General features: G+C 49.3%; 1 protein-coding gene across 7 annotated transcripts in view; it reads left to right on the forward strand.

Annotated features, from left to right (window-relative positions):
* The window catches only part of SSH1 (slingshot protein phosphatase 1), a 62,222-nt gene that overhangs the window by 25,495 nt on the left and 16,355 nt on the right, over positions 1-20,372 (forward strand). For 3 of the 7 annotated variants that reach the window (XM_073790235.1, XM_033837084.2, XM_073790236.1), the window contains 8 exons: positions 3,152-3,255; positions 7,243-7,307; positions 7,753-7,874; positions 12,521-12,589; positions 13,674-13,739; positions 16,310-16,504; positions 17,675-17,768; positions 18,494-18,622. In XM_073790235.1, the coding sequence (XP_073646336.1) occupies positions 3,152-3,255; positions 7,243-7,307; positions 7,753-7,874; positions 12,521-12,589; positions 13,674-13,739; positions 16,310-16,504; positions 17,675-17,768; positions 18,494-18,622 (844 nt within the window). The other 4 variants (XM_073790237.1, XM_033837085.2, XM_073790238.1 and 1 more) reach the window with 4 other exon arrangements.

A 20,372-nucleotide genomic window follows, 5' to 3' on the forward strand; every position in this document is an offset into this window, starting at 1 on the left:
CGCCACCGCTGATTTCGGGCCCCCCCCCACCCGCCCCTGCCGTGTCTTGGTTTCTGGATGACACTGACTGTTGCTGCTCTGAGGGCTGGGGTTTTCTGGAGGATCCTGTCTGTCTGCAGTGCCCTGCAGAAATTATGAGCCCGTGTCATCTCCTAAAACCGGGGTCTGAGACATATCTGTATTGTGGAGATAAAAGCGGTGAGGATGGAGGAGGGAGGCCAGGGGCTGAACTTGTTCTTAATCCGCCGTCAGGACTTTTCCATTTTGTTTGCCTGGGTCTGACCTCCTGGAGCTTTAGTCGCTCTCTTCAGGGCACCAGCATCTTTGGGCAGAAGGCTGATTTCTCCATAGTTGGGATGGGTGGTTTGTGAGTTGGTTTCCTTGTCCCCAGAACCTAGTAAAGTACGAGTGCCCCCCACCCCCAACCCCGAAATGGATTTCCTAAGGGACTGCCTTCCCCGGCGGGGTGTCTTGAGACTGATGGATTGAATCGGGTTCTGCGCCTCTCCTATCAGAGCCCTGGCCCCTGGCTGGGAGAGAGTGTTCACGTCAGCCGCCCACAGGGCGCAGGAGGCTCTGGGCCCAGAGTGAGCTCAGAGCAGAAGACGGGAAACAGGGTCATAAAGAATATCTGTGTCTCGTTTTCCTAAGTCCCATGACTGCCGTGCTCTGTGGCCTCTCGCCTCCGAGAGTCATCCAGTGAGGTTTTCCTCGTGCTGTATCTGCTTACTGTCTCTGCAGATGCAGGACCATCTCGCGGGCTTGGGATGATGTGTTGTTCTCTGAGCTTCCCTGCAGCTTCAAATCTCCTCTTTACAGTAAACGCCTGTGACTAATTTCGGGAGGAGGACAGAGGCACAGTGTTCAGGGCCCCCGTCCACACAGCCCCCTGACTTCACGTGTAGGCTGGGAGGCTGTGATTCCGTATTGGCCTCAGGAACACTGAGGAACAACTGGCCTTGTAAGTGATCACGGGATAAAACCAGCCTATGCTTTTGCATTGTTCCTTTTTTTTTTTTTTTCCCCCAAGGAAATGTAAGGGAAACCAAGGGGAATTTTTGCCCATGATTTCCAAGGCAAAGGTCACCGTCAATGGCTGGCGGTTTCCAGAGGGCTCAGGTTTCTGGTCAGTATGGATTTTTTTTTTTTTAAACTCATGAACAAAAACAGGTTGATGATGCCTTGCAAAGATTTTTTTCCCCCAGCTGCTTCGATGAACTGATTGTTGTTTGAAGTTTCATGTGTTTTGGAGTCTTTCAGACAGTGATGAGAATAGGTAGTAAGTGATCGTGTCTCTCTAAAACAGCATAGTTCTGAAAGCAAACTCAGTTGTAGGGTTTTAAGGAAGGAGTGGGTGATACGTTTCGGGGGTGGAAAAGTGTTGGGTAAGTCTGCAATTTGCTAAAACTAGACAACCTGGATTTTCTGTTGGCCAATGGATGCTAAAGAGCTTTTTGTCTCCCGTGGGTAAGTGAGCCTCACAGAAAGGGTGCTTCTCGTTTCTTCCATTATTTATAGTCCTGGGCTCCTCAACACTTGAAACTTGCAGCACAGATACGGGACTCACAGAGTGGAAAGGATGACTTGGCAGTACATGCATGATGGTAGATGCAGAAGTGCTGTCCATATGTAAAGCGTTGCCTTTAGGAAGGAGAGAAAGCCAAGTTGTCCGTAACTCAAAGGCCTGGATGAGAGGGGCAGAACTGAAACCTTCATATTTGGTATTTGAGCCGTCATGATTTTTAGCGTGAGAATTTAACCAGAAAAATGAACAGATTTTATTATGGACTTCATAGTATGGAAGACAACCATTTTTCAGTTCCAGGAGCTGCTGACTTAAATGCTAGTCCATGTGGTGAGTTTTCTTAGCTCCTAGGGTTGTATTTTAGACTTAGCTGAGTTTTTTAGTCCAGGATGAGAGTGTTTAACTACTTACATTAGCTGTCTGGGGCAGTGGTGATTTTGCTGTTTTATATTACAGAAAATGTCCTTGTGTTTCTGTCAGGAATTGCTTTGCTTTCTATTAAAAAAAAAAATAGCACTTCTGTTACTTAGAGATTTTTTTTTCAAATCAAATTGTTTATTGGTTGCTGAAGAGAGAATGAATGATTTGTATAGTTCCCTATAATTTGTGATCTTCTTTCACAAAATTAATAAACATGAAATGTTTTTGCATTGTAAAGTATAGTACATGTTTATATTACTTTGAAAATTAAAAAATCATTTATAAAAGTTAATATTTGCTCAATATAGTAAGTTTGGAAGATGCTAAGAAATAGAAGATAATTATAGGTGGTACAACCCTCCCCCCACAGAAAAAAAACACTTAATTTTGGTGTGTCTTATGTGTAGTTTTCAGAGATGATGTTATTTTTAAATAATTGGTGGTAATTAATAGCTAATACAGTCCATTGGTTTATACAGTCTTAATTTCTGCATAAGATAAAGATTTTGTTTTGGTAGCCAAATCGTGAAAGTGAAATTTTTTATTGTAATTTTTAAAATTATATGTTGAATATAAATGTGATTGCTTTTATTAAAATAACAAAGACCAAAGATTCATTCTGCTGAGAAATTCATTGGGTCAACTTGAGATTTTCTACAGGTTTTCCACACAGCAAGCTTGACTAAGTTAAACTGGTCAATAGCCACCCACTTTTCTTAAGATGCAAACAGATAGTGAAAGTTGATTTCATCTTCCTTGTATTCTGTAAAGGGAAGACACCAAGAAGCAGTGAGGTTGTTAAAAGTTCAGAGAGTTAGAAGCAAAGATCAACAGCAAGAGTACGAAAAATTCAAGAAGGGAGCCACCCTCTGCTCATCAGAGAGCTGGTCTCTATTTTTAGAAGATGTTGTATTACAGAGTGGTCCCTTTACAGCATCTTGCAGGATGGGGCTCCTAGCTCTGGAGGAGCCCACGGAGAACCTTGGGTGTTTTAGCCGAAGCATTATTTTATCACGTAAACTCTCCAGCAGCAGGCTTGTAGCAAAGGTTTGGGGGGAGTATGGTGTGAAATTACTATAGAAGCTATTTTATCCCATTTGCACTTTACATGCCACTCTCCAGCCTTTCCTCTGCAGCATGTCTCTGCCCATTCTCCTCTGTGAATTCCAGCCTAACTGCGCTCTGGTTTTTTTCCCCCCCCCGCAGCTTAAGTGAGAGTTTTTTCATGGTGAAAGGAGCAGCCCTCTTCTTACAACAGGGAAGCAGCCCTCAAGGCCAGCGGAGTCTTCAGCATCCCCACAAGCATGCAGGTGATGGCTCTAAATTGACGCTCTTACCCTGGGACTTATTTTCTGGGCCACAGAGGAACCCTCCATTACTGGTGGTGAGCACTTTGCTGGTTTTCAAGGCCAGGGAAATAGCGGAGCACAGGTTTGTAATGACAGCTGCAGGGAGAGGCTCTCGAGCAGGGACGCACGTTTTCCAGATGGCACCGGGAGCCGGCGACCCTTTGGCCACGGTGTCTACGTAAGAAGGTCAGCAGCTTTCTGTTTGGATATAAAGATTTCCTACCCAGTGTATCAGTTAACTGCAGATTTTAAGTTACAGGACGACTTTTTAACAAATGCACCAGAACGCCTTATAGCCAGATGTGGTCCCCTTGAAAATAACCACCCTGGGGTCCTACGTGCCTAGTACGTCATTTCTCTGAGCTTTTGGAAAACTCTCATTTGGGGAATTTCTTTACGAGCCTTGGGCATGTACTGGAGTGGGAAGTCCTTATTCTTTAACGGTGGGTTTGTTTTTTTGGAAGTAGACAGAAGTGATAAAGTGGGGATCAAACTGAGTATTAATTGAGGTCCAAAAGGAAGCAAATAAGAGATGCCTGCAAAGTAACAAGACTGGTTTTCTTAGGTGACTTGACTCTGAACCTGAAGGCAGTTTGGAGAGAGGAGTTCAGGAAACACTTGCGTACAAGTGGATCTTTGTAGCTGGCGGGGAGCCTCTGCAGGAACTTCTTGAACGGGCAGCACGTGTCGGAGTAGGAGCTGGAAAGGCCTCTGCCTTTCAGAACAATGGCAGGTCAAAGCAGCTAGCAGTTGGGGCCAGTTTTTTTTGTCACTTGGATCATCTTGTTTGTCTCACCTCAAGTCATCCAGCCTCATTTGGGAGCTGAGTGCTTAGGTTAGAACTTCCTATCTTGCATTTTATAGCAAACACGAAGGCTCAGTCAATATTTTCACATACTGATGTTTATAATCAAGATTTAGGTCTGTTTTAAGCTAAGGAAACGATCTTCCTGCCCAAGGAGACAGTGTGTTTCATGGAAAGAATATTTGCTTTGGAGCCAGACAGACGTGGCTTCTGATCCCAGTTCGACAGCCGTACAGAACCTTCATCGTCAACTTCTAAGCCTCGGTTTCCTAATCTTTACAACGGGCATCAAATATTGGTAACTCAGACGTCGTGGAATTTAAAATTTACGCACATAAACAGACTTACCTTCTCTTAGGTGCTCAGCGTACATTGCTGTAATTATTGCTACGGTGACTGCTGGTACAATACCACTATGAACAGAACCTTCGTTCTTGAATTTGCTAACGGTTCTGCCCTGTTAAGAGTGTAACTGTTGCTTGTGTCTTAACCATAACCCGTAAACAAAGCCAGTGCTCAGCTTTGTTCCCTAAGTATGAAATGTCTCCTTCCTCTAATTCAAAGAATATTTTTGTACTGTGTGTGAGCCTGTGTGTGACTGCAAAACCGTCGTGTAAAAACCCGAAGTCCTGCTGGTTGGCACATCTCTGGCATGTACACGGGAGTAGGAAGGAAGCCTAGTGTGCTGGCTCTTCCGCCCTAGGGTCTAGGAGGGCTGGTGAACTCCAAGAGACGGGGGGCGCCCACTGTCCACAGATGCTCAGTAGACCCTGGGGCAGGCACAGACTAGACGTCACGTCAAGTCCCCTGGACGACCCACAGTCCCCTAAGCGAAGCCCCATGCTGAGCCGAGTACAGTGGAGGGTTCACTCTGTCCATGTCAAGTAATGCAGCTCATGTCAGCCAGTCCAGTCAGGCTGAGCCTCACTCTTTCCAGGGCTGACCTATGCTTTAGGCTCACATTCTCTGCCTTTTTTTTTTTTTGCTTACTGGACACTTGAACGTACCTTTTTTTTTTTGCTTACTGGACACTTGAACGTACAGAGACTGTGTGTGGCTACCAGGCCGGGGTTGGGATTTTTCTCTGTCAGCAATTGCACATCTCAGCAGACAGTCCCACTGTGTGGAAAACGTCCCTTTCACTGAGCCACTCATCAGTTAAGGGGTTGGTTTCTGCTTTCGTCTGTGCGCTGCTGCGATTCGGAGTGGATCGTGGGGGTGGGGGTGGGGCCCAGGTGGGCCCAGAACCAGCCATGGTGGTTGTGTGCCATCCCAATCACGCTGGTGACACGACAGGTGAGGGTGCTGTTGGGGACAAGATGGGAACAGGGACCGTTACCTCCAAGTCGTCCCTCATAGGACGTGGTGCCAGTGTAGGGTGTCTTCCACTGTGGGATCCTGTAAGAGAACAGACGAGGGGGCACGTTTCCAACGACCTGATTCCTCTCTGAGGCAGGAAGTACCATTTGGACATCATTTGTCAATCTCCCCTAAAATTCAAAGGACGCTTTTGCAAAAACCCATCCAATGGATTGATTCCTCTGGGGTTCTAATTGTGATCTATAGGGTAATTTTTTTTTTTAAAGATAATTCTTTTTTTTTTTTTTTTTTTAACATCTTTATTGGAGTATAATTGCTTTACAATGGTATGTTAGTTTCAGCTTCACAACAAAATGAATCAGTTATATATATACATATATTCCCATATCTCTTCCCGCTTGCGTCTCCCTCCCTCCCACCCTCCCTATCCCACCCCTCCAGGCGGTCACAAAGCACCGAGCTGATCTCCCTGTGCTATGCGGCTGCTTCCCACTAGGTATCTACCTTACGTTTGGTAGTGTATATATGTCCATGCCTCTTTATCGCTTTGTCACCGTTTACACTTCCCCCTCCCCATAGCCTCAAGTCCATTCTCTAGTAAGTCTGTGTCTTTATTCCTGTTTCACCCCTAGGTAAAGATAATTCTCTTTCTTCAGGGTGTTGCACAAATTGAAATGAATATGGATTTTCTATGAGTTACTCCCTGCACTTCCTTCTAGATCAGCATCTTTACAGATGAACCATTTCTTCAGAAAGAACCCCATGCAGACATTTTTTTTTTGAAATACACAAGCTAGGAAAAAAGTGGCACTGGAGCCACCCTCGCTCCTTGCTAGTTACGAAGCTCAGGTACGGGGGCCCCTGTGCCTGGGACACACAGCCCTTCTTCGGTGAGGTGGATCCTGCGTAGCTGTGGAGACTCACTGCCTCAGAGAACCTTTCCTCCCGTCCCTATAGCCCAGAGGCACCCCTGGGACCCTGGGGCCGCTCAGAGATGTTCAAAAGCTGACTCTGGATTACTGCCTCTTTTTTTTTTTTTTTTTTTTTGGTGCTACGCGGGCCTCTCACTGCTGTGGCCTCTCCCATTGAGGAGCACAGGCTCCGGAGGCGCAGGCTCAGCAGCCATGGCTCACGGACCCAGCCGCTCCAAGGCATGTGGGAACTTCCCGGACCGGGGCACAAACCCATGTCCCCTGCATTGGCAGGTGGACTCGCAACCACTGCGCCACCAGGGAAGCCCCATTACTGCCTCTTTTAAATAACCAAGGAGGTACAAACAAACGAGTACATAATTTTTAGCAAGAAAAAAATGACATTGCTGTTTAATCAGATTATGTCTCTGGGTACCCAGCACGTACCTGCTCGCTATGGAGTCACTTAAACATTTCCCCTCCTGGTTGTAGAAGTCATGTCTCTCTCTTATGGAAAATGTAGGAGTTGAAAGCAGGAAATGACCCCCAGTCCTTTTTCCTTCAGACCAACCCTTAGCAAATCCCTGTCTTCAGCTGTGTCTATAGTTTCTGCTGCCCCCCACCCCGCCGCAAAGTCATGTTTGCCTGAATTTAATAACATTTCTCCTCTAGACTTGTCTTCATTTTCAGATTTTCATTATGCAACCCGTATTGCAATTATTTCAGAAAATAAAAGCAACTTTTAAAAACGTGGCAATAAACTGTCTCACCCATCCTCATGCAAAACATTCAGGAGTGGACTAAGGGAAGTCCAGGTCTTCTTTCAGACCCTCGGAATCAGCCTATTCTAACCTATCCTGCCTAGAAAATGGGTGGGTGACCTTTTTTAAACTTTCTTCATTGATCCAACAGGGGACCTGCCTCAACATCTTCAAGTAATGATCAACCTTCTGCGTTGTGAAGATAGAATCAAGCTGGTAAGAAGAGACGCGAGTGGCAAGTTTTAATTTTTAATTGTGAAATTTGGTAGGGACTTATTGACGAGCAGGGGCTTGGGGGGGTGGGGCTCTTACATCAGAGCAAGTTCTCCCAAACCGTTCTCAAAAGCCAAAGCCCGCTCTGCTCCTCGGTACCCAGAGGTGCAGACAAAGGGGGTGTCAGGTCTCTGGGTCAGTCTGTGCTAAGCTGGAATCATCATTCACTGGAATTCATTTGTTAACCCCTTTAACAAACTTTGGGGGTCTCCTCTGAGCCAGGTACCATCCTTCATGCTGGGGATATAAACGAGACGTAGGAGTTTTCATCTAAATTCCTAAACTCACGGGGGAAAGGTAGAAACAAAAGTCTTTGGTCTTGGATTGGTGAAGGAAAGGGGTGACCATCTGGCAAGGCAGGCCAGTAAGAGCATCTTTGCCTGTCTAGGCTGTGCGCTTGGAGAGCGCCTGGGCTGAGCGGGCCCGCTACATGGTGGTGGTGGACAGCAGCGGGCGCCAGGACACGGAGGAGAGTATCCTGCTGGGAGTCGACTTTTCCAGTAAGGAAAGGTGAGTCTGATGGACGGCGGCTCCTTTCTCTGATGGGGGCAAGAGTTGCTTCTGGAAGAAGGTTTTCAGGGTCCCACATCCACGGGGGCTGGTGATGGTAGGTGATGGGGTGATCAGGCACTGGGAACGGTGGAGCCCCTGATTTTAGCTCTTGTGTGCCGAGTGCTGTGCTAGGTCCAGTCTCTGCTCTCAGAGAGCTCAGGGTCTGCACTGTGCTTAGAGATTTAACCCTGGGTCCTATCAGGGGTGCCCTAGAGGAGGGCACCTTAACCAGGAGGGCTTCCTGAAGGAGGTGACGGCTGTGGCGAACACCCCAGGACAAGCAAGAGCCAGCCAGGTAAAGCAGGAAGGCGCCCTCCAGGCCGACCATCCCATGTAGAAGTATGTGATCGATCGGCGTTGTATCGAGCACCTTATGCCGTATTCATATCCCGTGGATTCCCAAGTACTTGTTGATGGGTCCTGGGTCAGAGGCTTGAGGAGAGGTTTGGGATTTCCCAATAACTGGAGGCCAGGTTAGTTATATCATAGACCCTGTTATGTGTGCGAAATGAAGGTGCACGACTCTCCTTACCTCTAGGATAAGTTAATGCGAGTGAGCTCATTGCAGAACCTGAAGTTGTTAAAACTGGATTAAAGTAGACGCCCTTTATTCATCATTCATTAATTTGCTCGTTCATTAAGCAAACCATTCATTTGCCTTCTCCTGTGTATGAGGCAGTAGGCTCAGCCCAGGAAAACAGAGAAGCAATAGTAACCACGGTTCTCGGCCTCAAAGAGCCTGTAAGCTCAGGGATGGAGGGAACCATCACCAGAACCTGGGGTGACGGGCCCAGTGATGGGGAAGTGTGGGGTTCGTTCCACACTCGTGGCCAGGACTCCACTGCTTGTCACAAGTAAATGAACTAAAAGGGAAGGTGTTTCCTTTATGACCTCGTTCCCAGTACATAGGAGCATTCTGAGTGAGCTTCTGCAGCTCACTTAGGGACATGAGTCCAAGCTGGCGCCCGTAGCCTCAGCTGGTGGGGAAGTCTGGATCTGGAAGGACCTGTGTCAGGATGTGCTTTAAGGGGTGAGCTCCGAGGAGCCCCTTGGAGACCACAGGGCTCCGGGCTCCAGGTTGGGGTGCTCCCAGGCAGGTGCCCTCAGAAGTGGCCGGGGCTCCGTCCGTTGGTCACGCGGCAAAGAGACGTTCAACGGTGTTACGGTTATGTTTGTTCTTGGAGTGGCTGGCCGGCCTTTCTGAGGGCCTTTGGGGGCAGGACTTCCCCCACCATGTGTCATCCATCCCAGCAATGCTCTCTGGCCCTGAGCTGGAAGCTGCCTCCCTGGAGAATGTGCCCATCGTCTCAGCCCGAGCCACCAGGGCCTCATAGGAGGCTGCCCCCCGCCCCCTCCAGGTCATCTCCGTGGCTTTGCTCAGAGAGCACAGAGCAGTTAACCCGCTGCTTCATAAGCATCTCGCCCCGTGGGGTAGGCGGTCCTATGACTCGCGTTTTACAAACAAGGAGTCAGAAGCCCAAGAGGCTGGAGTGGTTACACCAAGGCCATCCTAGTAACAGAGCTGGGACTCACAACTGGGTTTTTATTGTAGACCTGTGGTGTAGACCCACTCATTCCCTTCCCATTCGTTGTCCCCTGTGCCCCCTCGTTCACCAATCTGTTCATACCGTCACGGGGCGTGCCCTTGTTCGCACACGCTTTCAGTGTGCCAGGTGTCCTGCCAGGTGTCCTGCCAGGTGCCCTGCCAGGCGTGGGGGCTACATCAGTGGGAGAGACCGGCCTCTGCTCCCTTGGAGCTCACAGTCTAGATGGACGAAGGTTAGACACACGAGCACCCTGAGACCGTTCTTTACACACAGGCCCACGTGCTCATTCTCACCCACTCTCTGAAGCGCCCTGCCCCTCCTCTGCCCGCTGGGCACCAGCCTCAGTTCTCAGTGTGTCCCCGCTCCCTGGGTCCTCTCGCCTCTGCTGCACACTGTGCGCTCAGGCCAGCGTCCCCTCCGCTGTCCCAGCCTGCGCCACAGCCCAAGCACAGGTGCCAACTCTAAGGCCAGTGCTGGTCTCCTGTGCTGGGGACATGGGTCAAGAGGCTTCAGAGTGTGAGCGGGAACCACATGGACCTTCCTGTTGTCGGGCCGGATGCAGCGTCCCCCACGCCCAGGCATAGGGGCCGGGAACTGGGCGCTTTTATCCATCTCCAGCTTGAAAACAAAGCCCTCGTCCTTACAGAAGCCTTTGGCCTGCTGAGAGCATGATACATTTGTTTTTCTAAATTCCTGCCATGAGATTTTGTTTCCTATTCAAAAAAAGAGAGAGATGAGGTGCCCCCAAAAGGACTCCCCGCGAGGAGAGGGGGTCCAAGTGCAGTGTCAGGAGAGAGCATGGGATGACGCCAGCCACAGCGGGCTCACGGGTTCTCCCCTGGAGTCACATCTACACGTGCTTCCTCTGGGGATCAGAGCAGCTGCCCTGCAGGGGCCATCTGGGGTTATTTTGTTTCAGATTCGGGAACACCGTGGGTGCTGTGAGCACGAACACCGTCCTCCACTTGTTAGTGTTCTGCAGCCCGTAAAGGACAGGCCTGTCTCCTTCCTACACCTCCAGCCCCCGCGCAGGCCCCGCCCGCTTCTCTGTCCCTGCCGCACCGGCCCTGGGGACCGGGGACCGTTTCCTTCCCCTAGAGGTACCCCCACCCACCCGTTTTATCCTTCAGGGCTGTGCTTCCTCTAAAAAGACCCAGTTTCCCTGACCACGTGTCCCGTCCCCACTTCCCATATATATAAACCCACAGGCCCTCCTTCACTGTAAAAATCTCACTGTCACTCATTACAGGACTAGTGGAGACTCACAGCAATAACAGATAAGGGGACGTGATGGAATTGGCACAGTTGTTACAGTCGTGTCCTGGTCTCTGGTCTGCACTCTTGACTCCAGGTTGAGACCCTGAGCGGAAGTCTTCCGTGGCCTTCTGCCCACCGTGTGTAGCTCTCACCAGGCTCTTCCCCATCTCTGCACTTAACGGAGGAGGGCAGTTTAGATGCTGCCCTGGTTTCCTAAGGACCGTTTCGTCTCCGCCTGCCACGGACCTGGGCCTGTGGCTCCCCAGTCTGTGCTCCATGTAGCTCTCTGTGCCGTTTTCTCTCCTCATTTCCAGTCCCTGGTGTGGGTCGTCGGTGCTGAAAAAGGGCGAGTGTCCAGGTCTGCCCACATCCTCCCAGGGCACCCTCCAGCCTGGGCTTTCTACATGTCTGTCTTGGGCTCCCAGCGGCCCCCTTCTTGCCTCTCCCCCGTGCGACACAGCTGAGTAACCCTGGGAGCTCTGAGTCTCAACGTCAATTTTATTTTGTAGCTCTACAAAGGAAATATCATTAACCCATCAAGAATGGGTAGGACAAATGTAAACTAGTTAGCTAGTGAGAAGGAGCCGCATCGCACAGGGAGATCAGCTCGGTGCTTTGTGACCACCTAGAGGGGTGGGATAGGGAGGGTGGGAGGGAGACGCAAGAGGGAGGGGATATGGGGATATATGTATACATACAGCTGATTCACTTTGTCATACAGTAGAAACTAACATAACATTGTAAAGCAATTATACTCCAATAAAGATGTTAAAAAAAAAAGAATGGGTAGGACTGCAGGGTGGCACCAGAGAATTTGCCCAACACAAAAGGCTTAGCCCACTTTGACCCAAAGGGCTTAAAACTACCTTCCCCACAGATACAGAAGCAGAGGGTGGAAAAGATCCCCCGTGGCTGCCGAAGCTCTGGAGGGAGAGTGGGTTCCTTGAACCCCAGAGCTGCCTGTGTGCACAGTCGCGTGTGTGTAACTGTACTCCCTGGGGGGCTGTTAGGCGGTAGCGGGGATGTCAGCACAGGATCCCTGGAGATTGTCTGAGCTGCCCTTGGCAGTGACGGCTGTTTCTCACAAGCAGACTCTTTTTCAAATGCCTGAAGAGTTTTCATAGTGATCCGAGGAGACCCTCTGATAAAGCCCTTTCTTTTCCTCTGTGTTTCTCAGCGGCGCCAGGCTCTAAAGTGGTCAGGTATCATTTCACTGTTAGGATGGGCAAAACAAAAGCAGATTAAACTAGTTTTTAAAACAGCAGCTGCACAAAAGGTACAGAAACAGAGGTCCAGAAGTGAACTCCAGTCATGGTGTTGGCACTCTCCCCTCCCCTGTCACTCCAGGACAGGAGGCTGGGGGTGGCTGCCACGACCTGCCTGTGTCCCCCGGACTGTGTGTGGCCTTGTGCCAGGCGTGTGCCAGCCATCAGCGGCTTCAACCCTGCTGCAATGTGGGCGTGTGGTCAGCTGGTTACTCCTGGCCCCCGAGAGCCGCAGCTGAGACCTGGCATTTAGGGAGCTGCAGCCACACCAGAATGCTGGGGTCAGAGTTCCCTGTGACTGTCTCTAAGCTGGGGTCACTGGCCATCCCAGACCCACATCTTCTGGAATTCAGTGGTGAGCAGTCCTTGCAGACAGCCTTAGAGCTTCTCCCAGATACACACCTAGGCAGCTGGATGCAGGGCAGGTGGTGGGTCCCCCATGAGCTGGACAGGCTGGGTGGAGACACAGCGAGGGAAGACCACGTGCAGGCGGGTGGACCCTAACTCTAGGCGTCTTCTCTTCCCTCCCACGTAGTAAAAGCTGTACCATTGGGATGGTTCTCCGACTGTGGAGCGACACAAAAATCCACCTCGATGGAGACGGGTAAGGAGATCTCTCAGAAGGCTTCTTTCACTGTAGACTTCGAAACATGCGTCAGTTTGGGCATTGTTGGATAATCATTAACAGCAGAGTCACACGTGTGACATTTTTACCACATCAGGAGAAATAACATTGCCCTCCCATGAGCCACACAAGGCAGAGTACATTCGGGACATGATATAAGGGAGTTGGGTCACGAAGTACCAACAGAAACATTTACGGGATATCTGCTGCTGTATGAAGTTCAAGAACAGCGGTGAACAGACATTCATCCATTTGCCTTGATTTGTTAAATGAACACTCGCTGTGTGCCCTCCATGGGCTGGTCCCTGCAAGTTCGCAGATGAGTATGATGCAGCAGGAGCGCCAAGTCTTTGAGGGCTGCAGGGAAGACACACAACCAGCAGGTGCAACAGTGTTTGAGATGCCATTTGGGGGGCTGCAGAGGAGGAATCATCCAGGTGGGCCTGGGCAGGTAGACCAGGGCCAGGGGGCCGTCCGGATTCTGGGGGGAAATACTCAGGTACTGTCACGAGTAGGAAGAAGCAGGAGAGGAAATTATCTCTACTTGAATTCCAACAGTAGAAGTTACGTTGCCTTGTAGATAGAACTGAGAGGGAAAGATAAAAATTAGATTTATTGACGACATGGGCTTATGGTTTACATTTTTCCTTTTTAAACTTCTGTCTTCCACTAATGTATTTCTTATGCAAGTATGAAAGACACAGATGGAGTGTGGGGGACAGGAGGTAGGGGGTGGGATGGGACAGTGCAGGCAGGTGAAGCAAGATGGTGTCCAGTGCCGCTGCTGCCTCACACCCTTTGCTGGGCTTTTAGTTTTGGGCTGACTTTGTATTGCTGGGTTAAAAGCCAGTCTTCCGGATTTAAGAACCTATCTTTTTTTTTTTTTTGGCTTTTGGCTTTTGGCATTTGCCCTTGTCTCTGTGGCCTGTGGTCCCTCATCACACAGCGTGAGACACACTTGTCCTCAGGGTGTCCACGACGGGCTGTCCCCCCCACCGTCTGGCAGGGATGTGGTCGGAGGGTCTGACTTCTCACCACACTGTCCTTTGTTTTTCATTCTCAGTGGATTCAGCGTCAGCACGGCAGGAAGGATGCACATCTTCAAGCCCGTGTCTGTCCAGGCCATGTGGTAAGTGTGGTTTTAGGGACTTTTAACTCCTTAGAAATACTTCCCTAGCTGACAGCACAAATAAAAAACCCCCACCTACTTAGAAGCACATTTAGGTATGTTTATTTTGTGTGTGTGTGGCAAAAAATATGTATATTATTATATTATATATATCAATAAATTATTTATATATTATAAATTTATAAATTATTATATATTATAAATAACAAAATTTACCATTTTAAGGACACAATTCAGTGATATTAAGTACATTCACAGTATTGTACACCATCACCACTATCCATTTCCAGAACTTTTTCATCATTCCAAACAGAAACTCTGTGCTTATTAAACAGCAATTCCCTATTGCCCCCTCCCCCAGCCCCTGGTAACCTCTTTTCTACTCTCTCCCTAGGACTTTGCCTATTCTAGGTCCCTCATATAAGTGGAATCATACAGTATTGGCCCTTTGGTGTCTGGCTTCTGTCACTCAGCATAATGCTTTCAGGGTTCATCCGTGTTTAATACTTCCTTCCTCCTTAAGGCTGAGCAATACATTCATTGTATGGAGGTACTGCTTTCATCCATTCATCTCCTGATGGACATTTGGGTTATTTCTACCTTTTGGCGACTGTGCACATTGGTGGACAGAGTATCTGATTGAGTCCCTGCTTTCAGATCTTTTGGAATTTCTAGATCATGTGGTAATTTTGTGTCTAACCTTTTGAGGGACCACCAGACTGTTTTCTGTAGCAGCTGCACCAGCAATGCACAGGGGTTCCAGTTTCTCCACATTCTAGTCAACACTTGTTACTCTTTGCTTTTTTTTTTCATAATAGCCATCCTTATGGGTATGAGGTGGTATCTCACGGTTTTGGTTTTCATTTCCCTAATTCATTAGCCTGGAGCATCTTTTCATGTGCTGATTGGCCATTTTGTATATCTTCTTTGAAGAAATGTCTATGCAAGTCCTTTGGCCAGCTCTTAATTGGGTTGTTTGGTCTTTTTGTTGTTGGAGGTACCTTGTTTTTATGTTTCTGCCGTCCCTGCTGACAAAATGTCATTTTAGCATAAATTCACTGGTCCCTTGTCCCTGGCGCACCGAGGGTGATCAGTTTGCTCCATGAGGGCAACAGCAGTGCTCTGCTAGGCATTGAGCATCTGCAGAGGCATAAAACGGACATAATTCCTGTCCTCCTGGAGTTTAAAGTCTGGTGAGGGAGGTGGCCATAAACCCAGAGCAGAGTCCTATGTTATACTGAGGGGTGGGTGCCGGGCTGTGGGTTACCTACTGCAGGGTGCAGGGGCCAGGGCAGGGTAGGGCCTCCCTGGACACCTGCATGGGGGGTGAGGTAGCTGTGGGTGAAGACTGCGTTCAACTTCCAGACCTTCTCTGAACCCGATACACACTCTAGAGCCTCCTCATCCTTGGAGGGCCGCACAGACCACTCATACAGCGGACTCCACACAGCAGTCTCCCTCAGATAATCTGGAAAAGACTCAGGAGAAAGCCAGTGGCCTCTGATGAGAAGAATTCTGCCCTGTGTTTCAAAATAATTACTCTTTTCTCCAGAACAGTGAGAGTGATGCAGGATCCTGCCATGGGCCACGCGCTAACATCGTTGCTTCGTTTTTACGTCTTCTGTTCCTGCAGTCAGTTCAGGATCATTTGGGGGGAAATCACGAACTCATCGTTCTCTAGACGTCCCAGATGTTCCTTTATGGCCCTGGATAATTTGTTATCTCTTTCTCTACGAGCGAGTCAAAAAACAGGCCCATGGGTTTTTCCAAAACTTCAGAACGAGAATAAAATTTCGTAAATATTCAGCTCAAGTTTCTTCCCTCCCCCAGTCTAGAGCTAGGACAGATGTGGACCACTGGGGAAAGTGAAGTGGGTTGCAGTGGTTTTTACGCTGTGGTTGAGCCATTGGTTCTCTGATAACTTTTCCATCCAAGGCCTCGCTCATCCACCCTTCACTGATACCTGATTCACCCCATTCAATGAGAAATACTCAGCCCATATTTTTGTAAAAAGAAGTAAACAAAGGATAAGTAAATTAGCTGTTACCAACGTATACGTTTTCAGTACTGTTTCTCCTGCCCGACTCTGCCTCCCAGAACTTCTTCTGCAGTTAGTTCTTGTGAGTGTCTCATTTCCTTACGCAATCTAAGCATCTAAGCTGTTATAACATTGATGGGAGGGAGCTAGAAATTAAGTGACTGGGAATGCAGTCACATATCTCTGCTGCATGTTGAGGATGCTTTCCTTCTAGCTGCTCGGCTGCATTGCGGGTCCCACATTCAAGGTAACCACAGCCTCAGAAGTGAATCTCAGTTCCTGGGAGTTCATTGGCGGATGTAAAGTGACCTGGGAGCCTGCCCGATTGGGAGAGTTAGAAAGTTTTGTCCTTTCCTCGTTGGGGATGGTGACAGGCGCCGTCTCTGCTCTTGGGGTCGGTGCCTGTGTCCCAGAGACCCGCGGTGGTACCTGGCGGCCACGTGTCCCCCTCGTAACCTCAGATGTAAGAGCGACTCCAGCCCAGCTCCCCTCGTGCCTCCCGGGCCTGACCCTCTTCCCCTCCTCACCCCAGGTCTGCCCTGCAGGTCCTCCACAAGGCCTGCGAGGTGGCACGCAGGCACAACTACTTCCCCGGGGGCGTGGCGCTGCTCTGGGCCTCCTACTACGAGAGCTGCATTGGCTCCGAGCAGAGCTGCATCAACGAGTGGAACGCCATGCAGGACCTGGAGTCCACGAGGCCCGACTCCCCCGCCCTGTTCGCGGACAAGTGAGTGCGAGTGCGGCGCCTCCGTCCCCGTCCCGGTCCCCAACCCCGAGCCTGCCCCCTGACCCCGAGTCTGCACGGTGTCACAGCCCCATTGTCTTCCAGAACCAGCATCCCACGCAGGGGTTCCTGACCTGCAGCCCGTGGGTGTCTTTGGCTGGGGAAGGGTCTGACCACCGCCCCCCGCCACCGCCTTTTAAAATGATAGACAAATTCGGGTGTGAATGCATTTCTGGGGAGCAGCTCCGTAACGTTCATCAGCTTCCCTGTACCGGTGCCCTGGTCCCTCCTCCTCAGGTCCAAAGTCTTGATTTCCAAAGCCTCTTACTCTGCTTATAAGAGTGTGATGAATGTGATATCCGGTTCCTTGGGTCCCAAAACACAACTGCACGAAGGCAGGCCGAGGGCGGCCGGCTCTGAGGCGGCAGCGCTGCCCCACGTGGCCCGAGGCCACGCTCCATTAACTCTAGTTCCAGAAGGAGGGAGCCGCTCTCTCCTTCTCTCCTGGTTGGGACCCTCCTCCCCAGAGCATCATGTTCCTTGGGGACACCACACGTAGGAAGGCTGTGGACCGAGGGGGACCCCCTGAATGTGGGGAGGACCGGGAGCCACGTAGTATGAGGCCTCAAGGAAACTACGAGAGCATTGGATAGGATACATGCCTTTGAACATATGAAGGGGCGTGACGTACAAGAAGGATTGTCGCGGTCCGTGTGGCCCCAGGGTTAGAACCAGGCTGATGCGTAGAAGTTGCAGGGAAACACATAGATTTTGGTTCCGTGTAAGCGTGTAAGGAGGTAACAGGAGCCGGATGCAGCTGGGGCCATGGGCTACCTGAAGACACAGTGATGTCCTCAGCAGAGTCTAGGGGGTCTGGGCCATGGGGATGTCGCATGGCAGTTCCAGCATCCGGCTCTGAGAGGCTGAGGCTCTCCAGACCCGCAGGACGAGTCCGCTTCCCAACCACTGTTTGCCCCCTTGGTCTGCCGTCCTCTCTGGTGGCCCCTGGGCGACTTCCCTGTCCCTCTCCCCTTCTTGCTGAGAATGTGCCCAAGCCGTGTTCCGTGTAGCCCGGGAGCAGCTGGGGTTTCTGTGAACGCCGACCGCAGGCTTCCCGTGGCTTCATGTGGCTTCCCATGGCTCTGCGCTTTCCTGAATGTGATTTCTCTCCAGGCCAACTGAAGGGGAGAGGACGGAGCGTCTCATCAAAGCCAAACTCCGGAGCATCATGATGAGTCAGGACCTGGAGAACGTGACGTCCAAGGAAGTAAGAGCGCTTCCCTGCTGGGTGGGCCGGAGGTCATGGGCATCCCTGTGTCCTGTTGCCCTAGCACAGCCTAGGTCGGGTAGATCTAAGAGGTTGAAGTTGCCTTTTTAAAAAGCCATATACAATCTCTTTATTAATTAGTGCATGTAAAAAAATCCTATTGTGATACCTTCCAAAGCAAGATGAAACTGCCTTTTAATATTTTTCTCGATTACTTTTTTCTTTTTTCTGTTGCCCTTTGTCCAAGGAATGCAATGAATTGTAGTCACAGCTTAAACTAAGTAGATCTAAGAGGTTGAAATTGCCATTTATAAAAGTCACGTACAATCTTTTTGTGAATTAATACATAATAAACTCTATCGTGATACCTTCCAAAGCAAGGTGAAATGGATTTTACGTTTTCACGGTGATAGATTTGATAACTGGAAAAGCGTAAGTTTTTTCAACTCAGTAGAAAAGATCCCAAGGGAATCAAATTCCTTCTTTCAAATAATAAACGTCCCATAGTCAGGTTCACATTGAGGCCGAGTAGCCTGCATTCCCACCACCCACGCGTGTGTGCAGCGTGTTTAAGTGCACATGTGCTTACTCTGAAAAAAGCCCAAAAAACACTTTTGAAAACAGTCATAGTTCATGTTGTGACTTTATTACTTCTTTGGAGAAACTGTTTTTTGTTTTTGTTTTTTTTAAACAAACCCCCTTTCCTAATATTTTCCACTCCACAGATCCGTAATGAATTAGAGAAACAGATGAACTGTAACTTGAAAGAATTCAAGGAATTCATAGACAACGAGATGCTCCTTATCTTGGGACAGATGGACAAGCCCTCCCTCATCTTCGACCACCTTTATCTCGTAAGAGGCACAGCGCACGGCAGGGTCTGGTTTGGGAAACGTAAATCAGACCTTGATTTGTTTGGAGTTTGCAGCACGTCATAGAGGGGGAGAAACTTGAGTTCCTGGAGCCTCCGTCCTGACTTTTACGGGAACTCCCCTCTTGACCCCTTTTCTCTGGCCTGCAGCCTACGGGTTTGCTCGAGAGCCAGATGTTTGCACTGCAGCTCCCAGCTGAGCTGTGGGGAGTTGTTTGAAAGCTCTCTGGCTGGCAACCGTTTTCAGATGCACACCACCCTCCACCTTCATCGGTCACTAACAGAAACCCCCTCCAGATGGTCTGCGAACTAAAAAAACCCCAGTTACTAAAGGGAACACCCGCGCCTAACCCCAGAATTATGCCTCCTCGTCCCGAGACATGAGAAACAGCAGAGGAGACAGACCAAACGCCTGAAACGCAGCATCCCTCCCCCACACCCCCGCTTGTCCCCAAGCTGCCCCCTGCCCTGCTCCCAGGGCCCGTGGAGGCAGCAGGCCCTGCTGACACGGCTGGCGGGGCCTGCACATCCCTCTCTTCACTCCGTCCCTCAGTCAGATTTTCTTAAAGCCGTAAGTCTCCATAGAAGGCAGCTGGCAAGTTTTCAAAGTCAGGGGGTTATAGAGGAAGGCACACTACTAGTTAGTGAGGCAGCACGGTGCGATGGAAACCGGACCCACCCAGCAGGTTCCCACTCCCCAGCCTGACCAGCCAGGTGCCCGGGGGCAAGTCTCTTGGCCTCTCCTTTCCTTCACCCTGTACCTCAGGGGATGAATATGAGGATTAAGTTAGTACATATTTAAAGCACTGAGTGCGGTCTCCATAGGCACTCAAAAATGGTACCCATCGTTCGAGCAGGAATCACATCCTTGGAAAGTCGAGGACGTGTATTTGCTGCCAAAGGCATGAACGACTGTGTTTTCTGCCTGTAGGAAGTAATCAGTAGTTCCCCAAATGTGTATGTCGTGGTACATATTTAACGTATTAAATATATATTTAACGCATTTATATATATATTGATCTATATACATAGATCTATAAATGTTCAGTGTATATATACTTAAATGTGTATAGATGTGTGGATTTGAAGCCTGAATCTTGAAAGCAGCCCCGGCTCTAAATCCTCTCTGGGAAGTTGATTGTTTTCCCTGGTGGACACAGAACTGAAGGCGCCTCGGCCCGTCTCTCCACTAGGTGGTGATCACGGCAAGAGGATGCTCACAGGCTTAGCAGAGCTTTTGTTATTTTTTCAGTGTGGTTTGGTGCTTTATGTCACTTTTTCCATGAGAGATACTAAAGGAATTTTTATGTTTGAGCCTCTCCCTCCAATATGAAAATCCAGCTAGTGCCCACATGCTGCCAGCTCCATCGGGGCCCCTGCAGCCCCTGCATCTGGAGCCGTCCACCCTCTCGGGAAAGGAAGCTTATAGGGAGACCAAGAGGGTGCTTTTGCTGTTTGTGACTCTGTGTCGATTGCATTTCCTAAGAGCAAAGTGGTGTTTTTTTCTTGGTTTTTCCCTTCTGTGTTCTTTGCCTGCTCAGAAATGGGGGGTTTTGGTTTTTTTTTAAATACCATTTTTAAAGTATGAAGTTAAAACATGTTACAGAAAGTTAGGAAATATAAGTTGAAGGAAGAAAATTTAAAAGCATTCTCAATTTCACAAATCCAGAGGCAGTCACTGGTAACACTTTGGTATGTTTGTTTTTCTATCTAATGGGTTTTTTTTTTTAATG

Source organism: Tursiops truncatus, chromosome 13, assembly GCF_011762595.2.
Source record: "Tursiops truncatus isolate mTurTru1 chromosome 13, mTurTru1.mat.Y, whole genome shotgun sequence".
Classification (NCBI taxonomy): Eukaryota; Metazoa; Chordata; class Mammalia; order Artiodactyla; family Delphinidae; genus Tursiops; species Tursiops truncatus.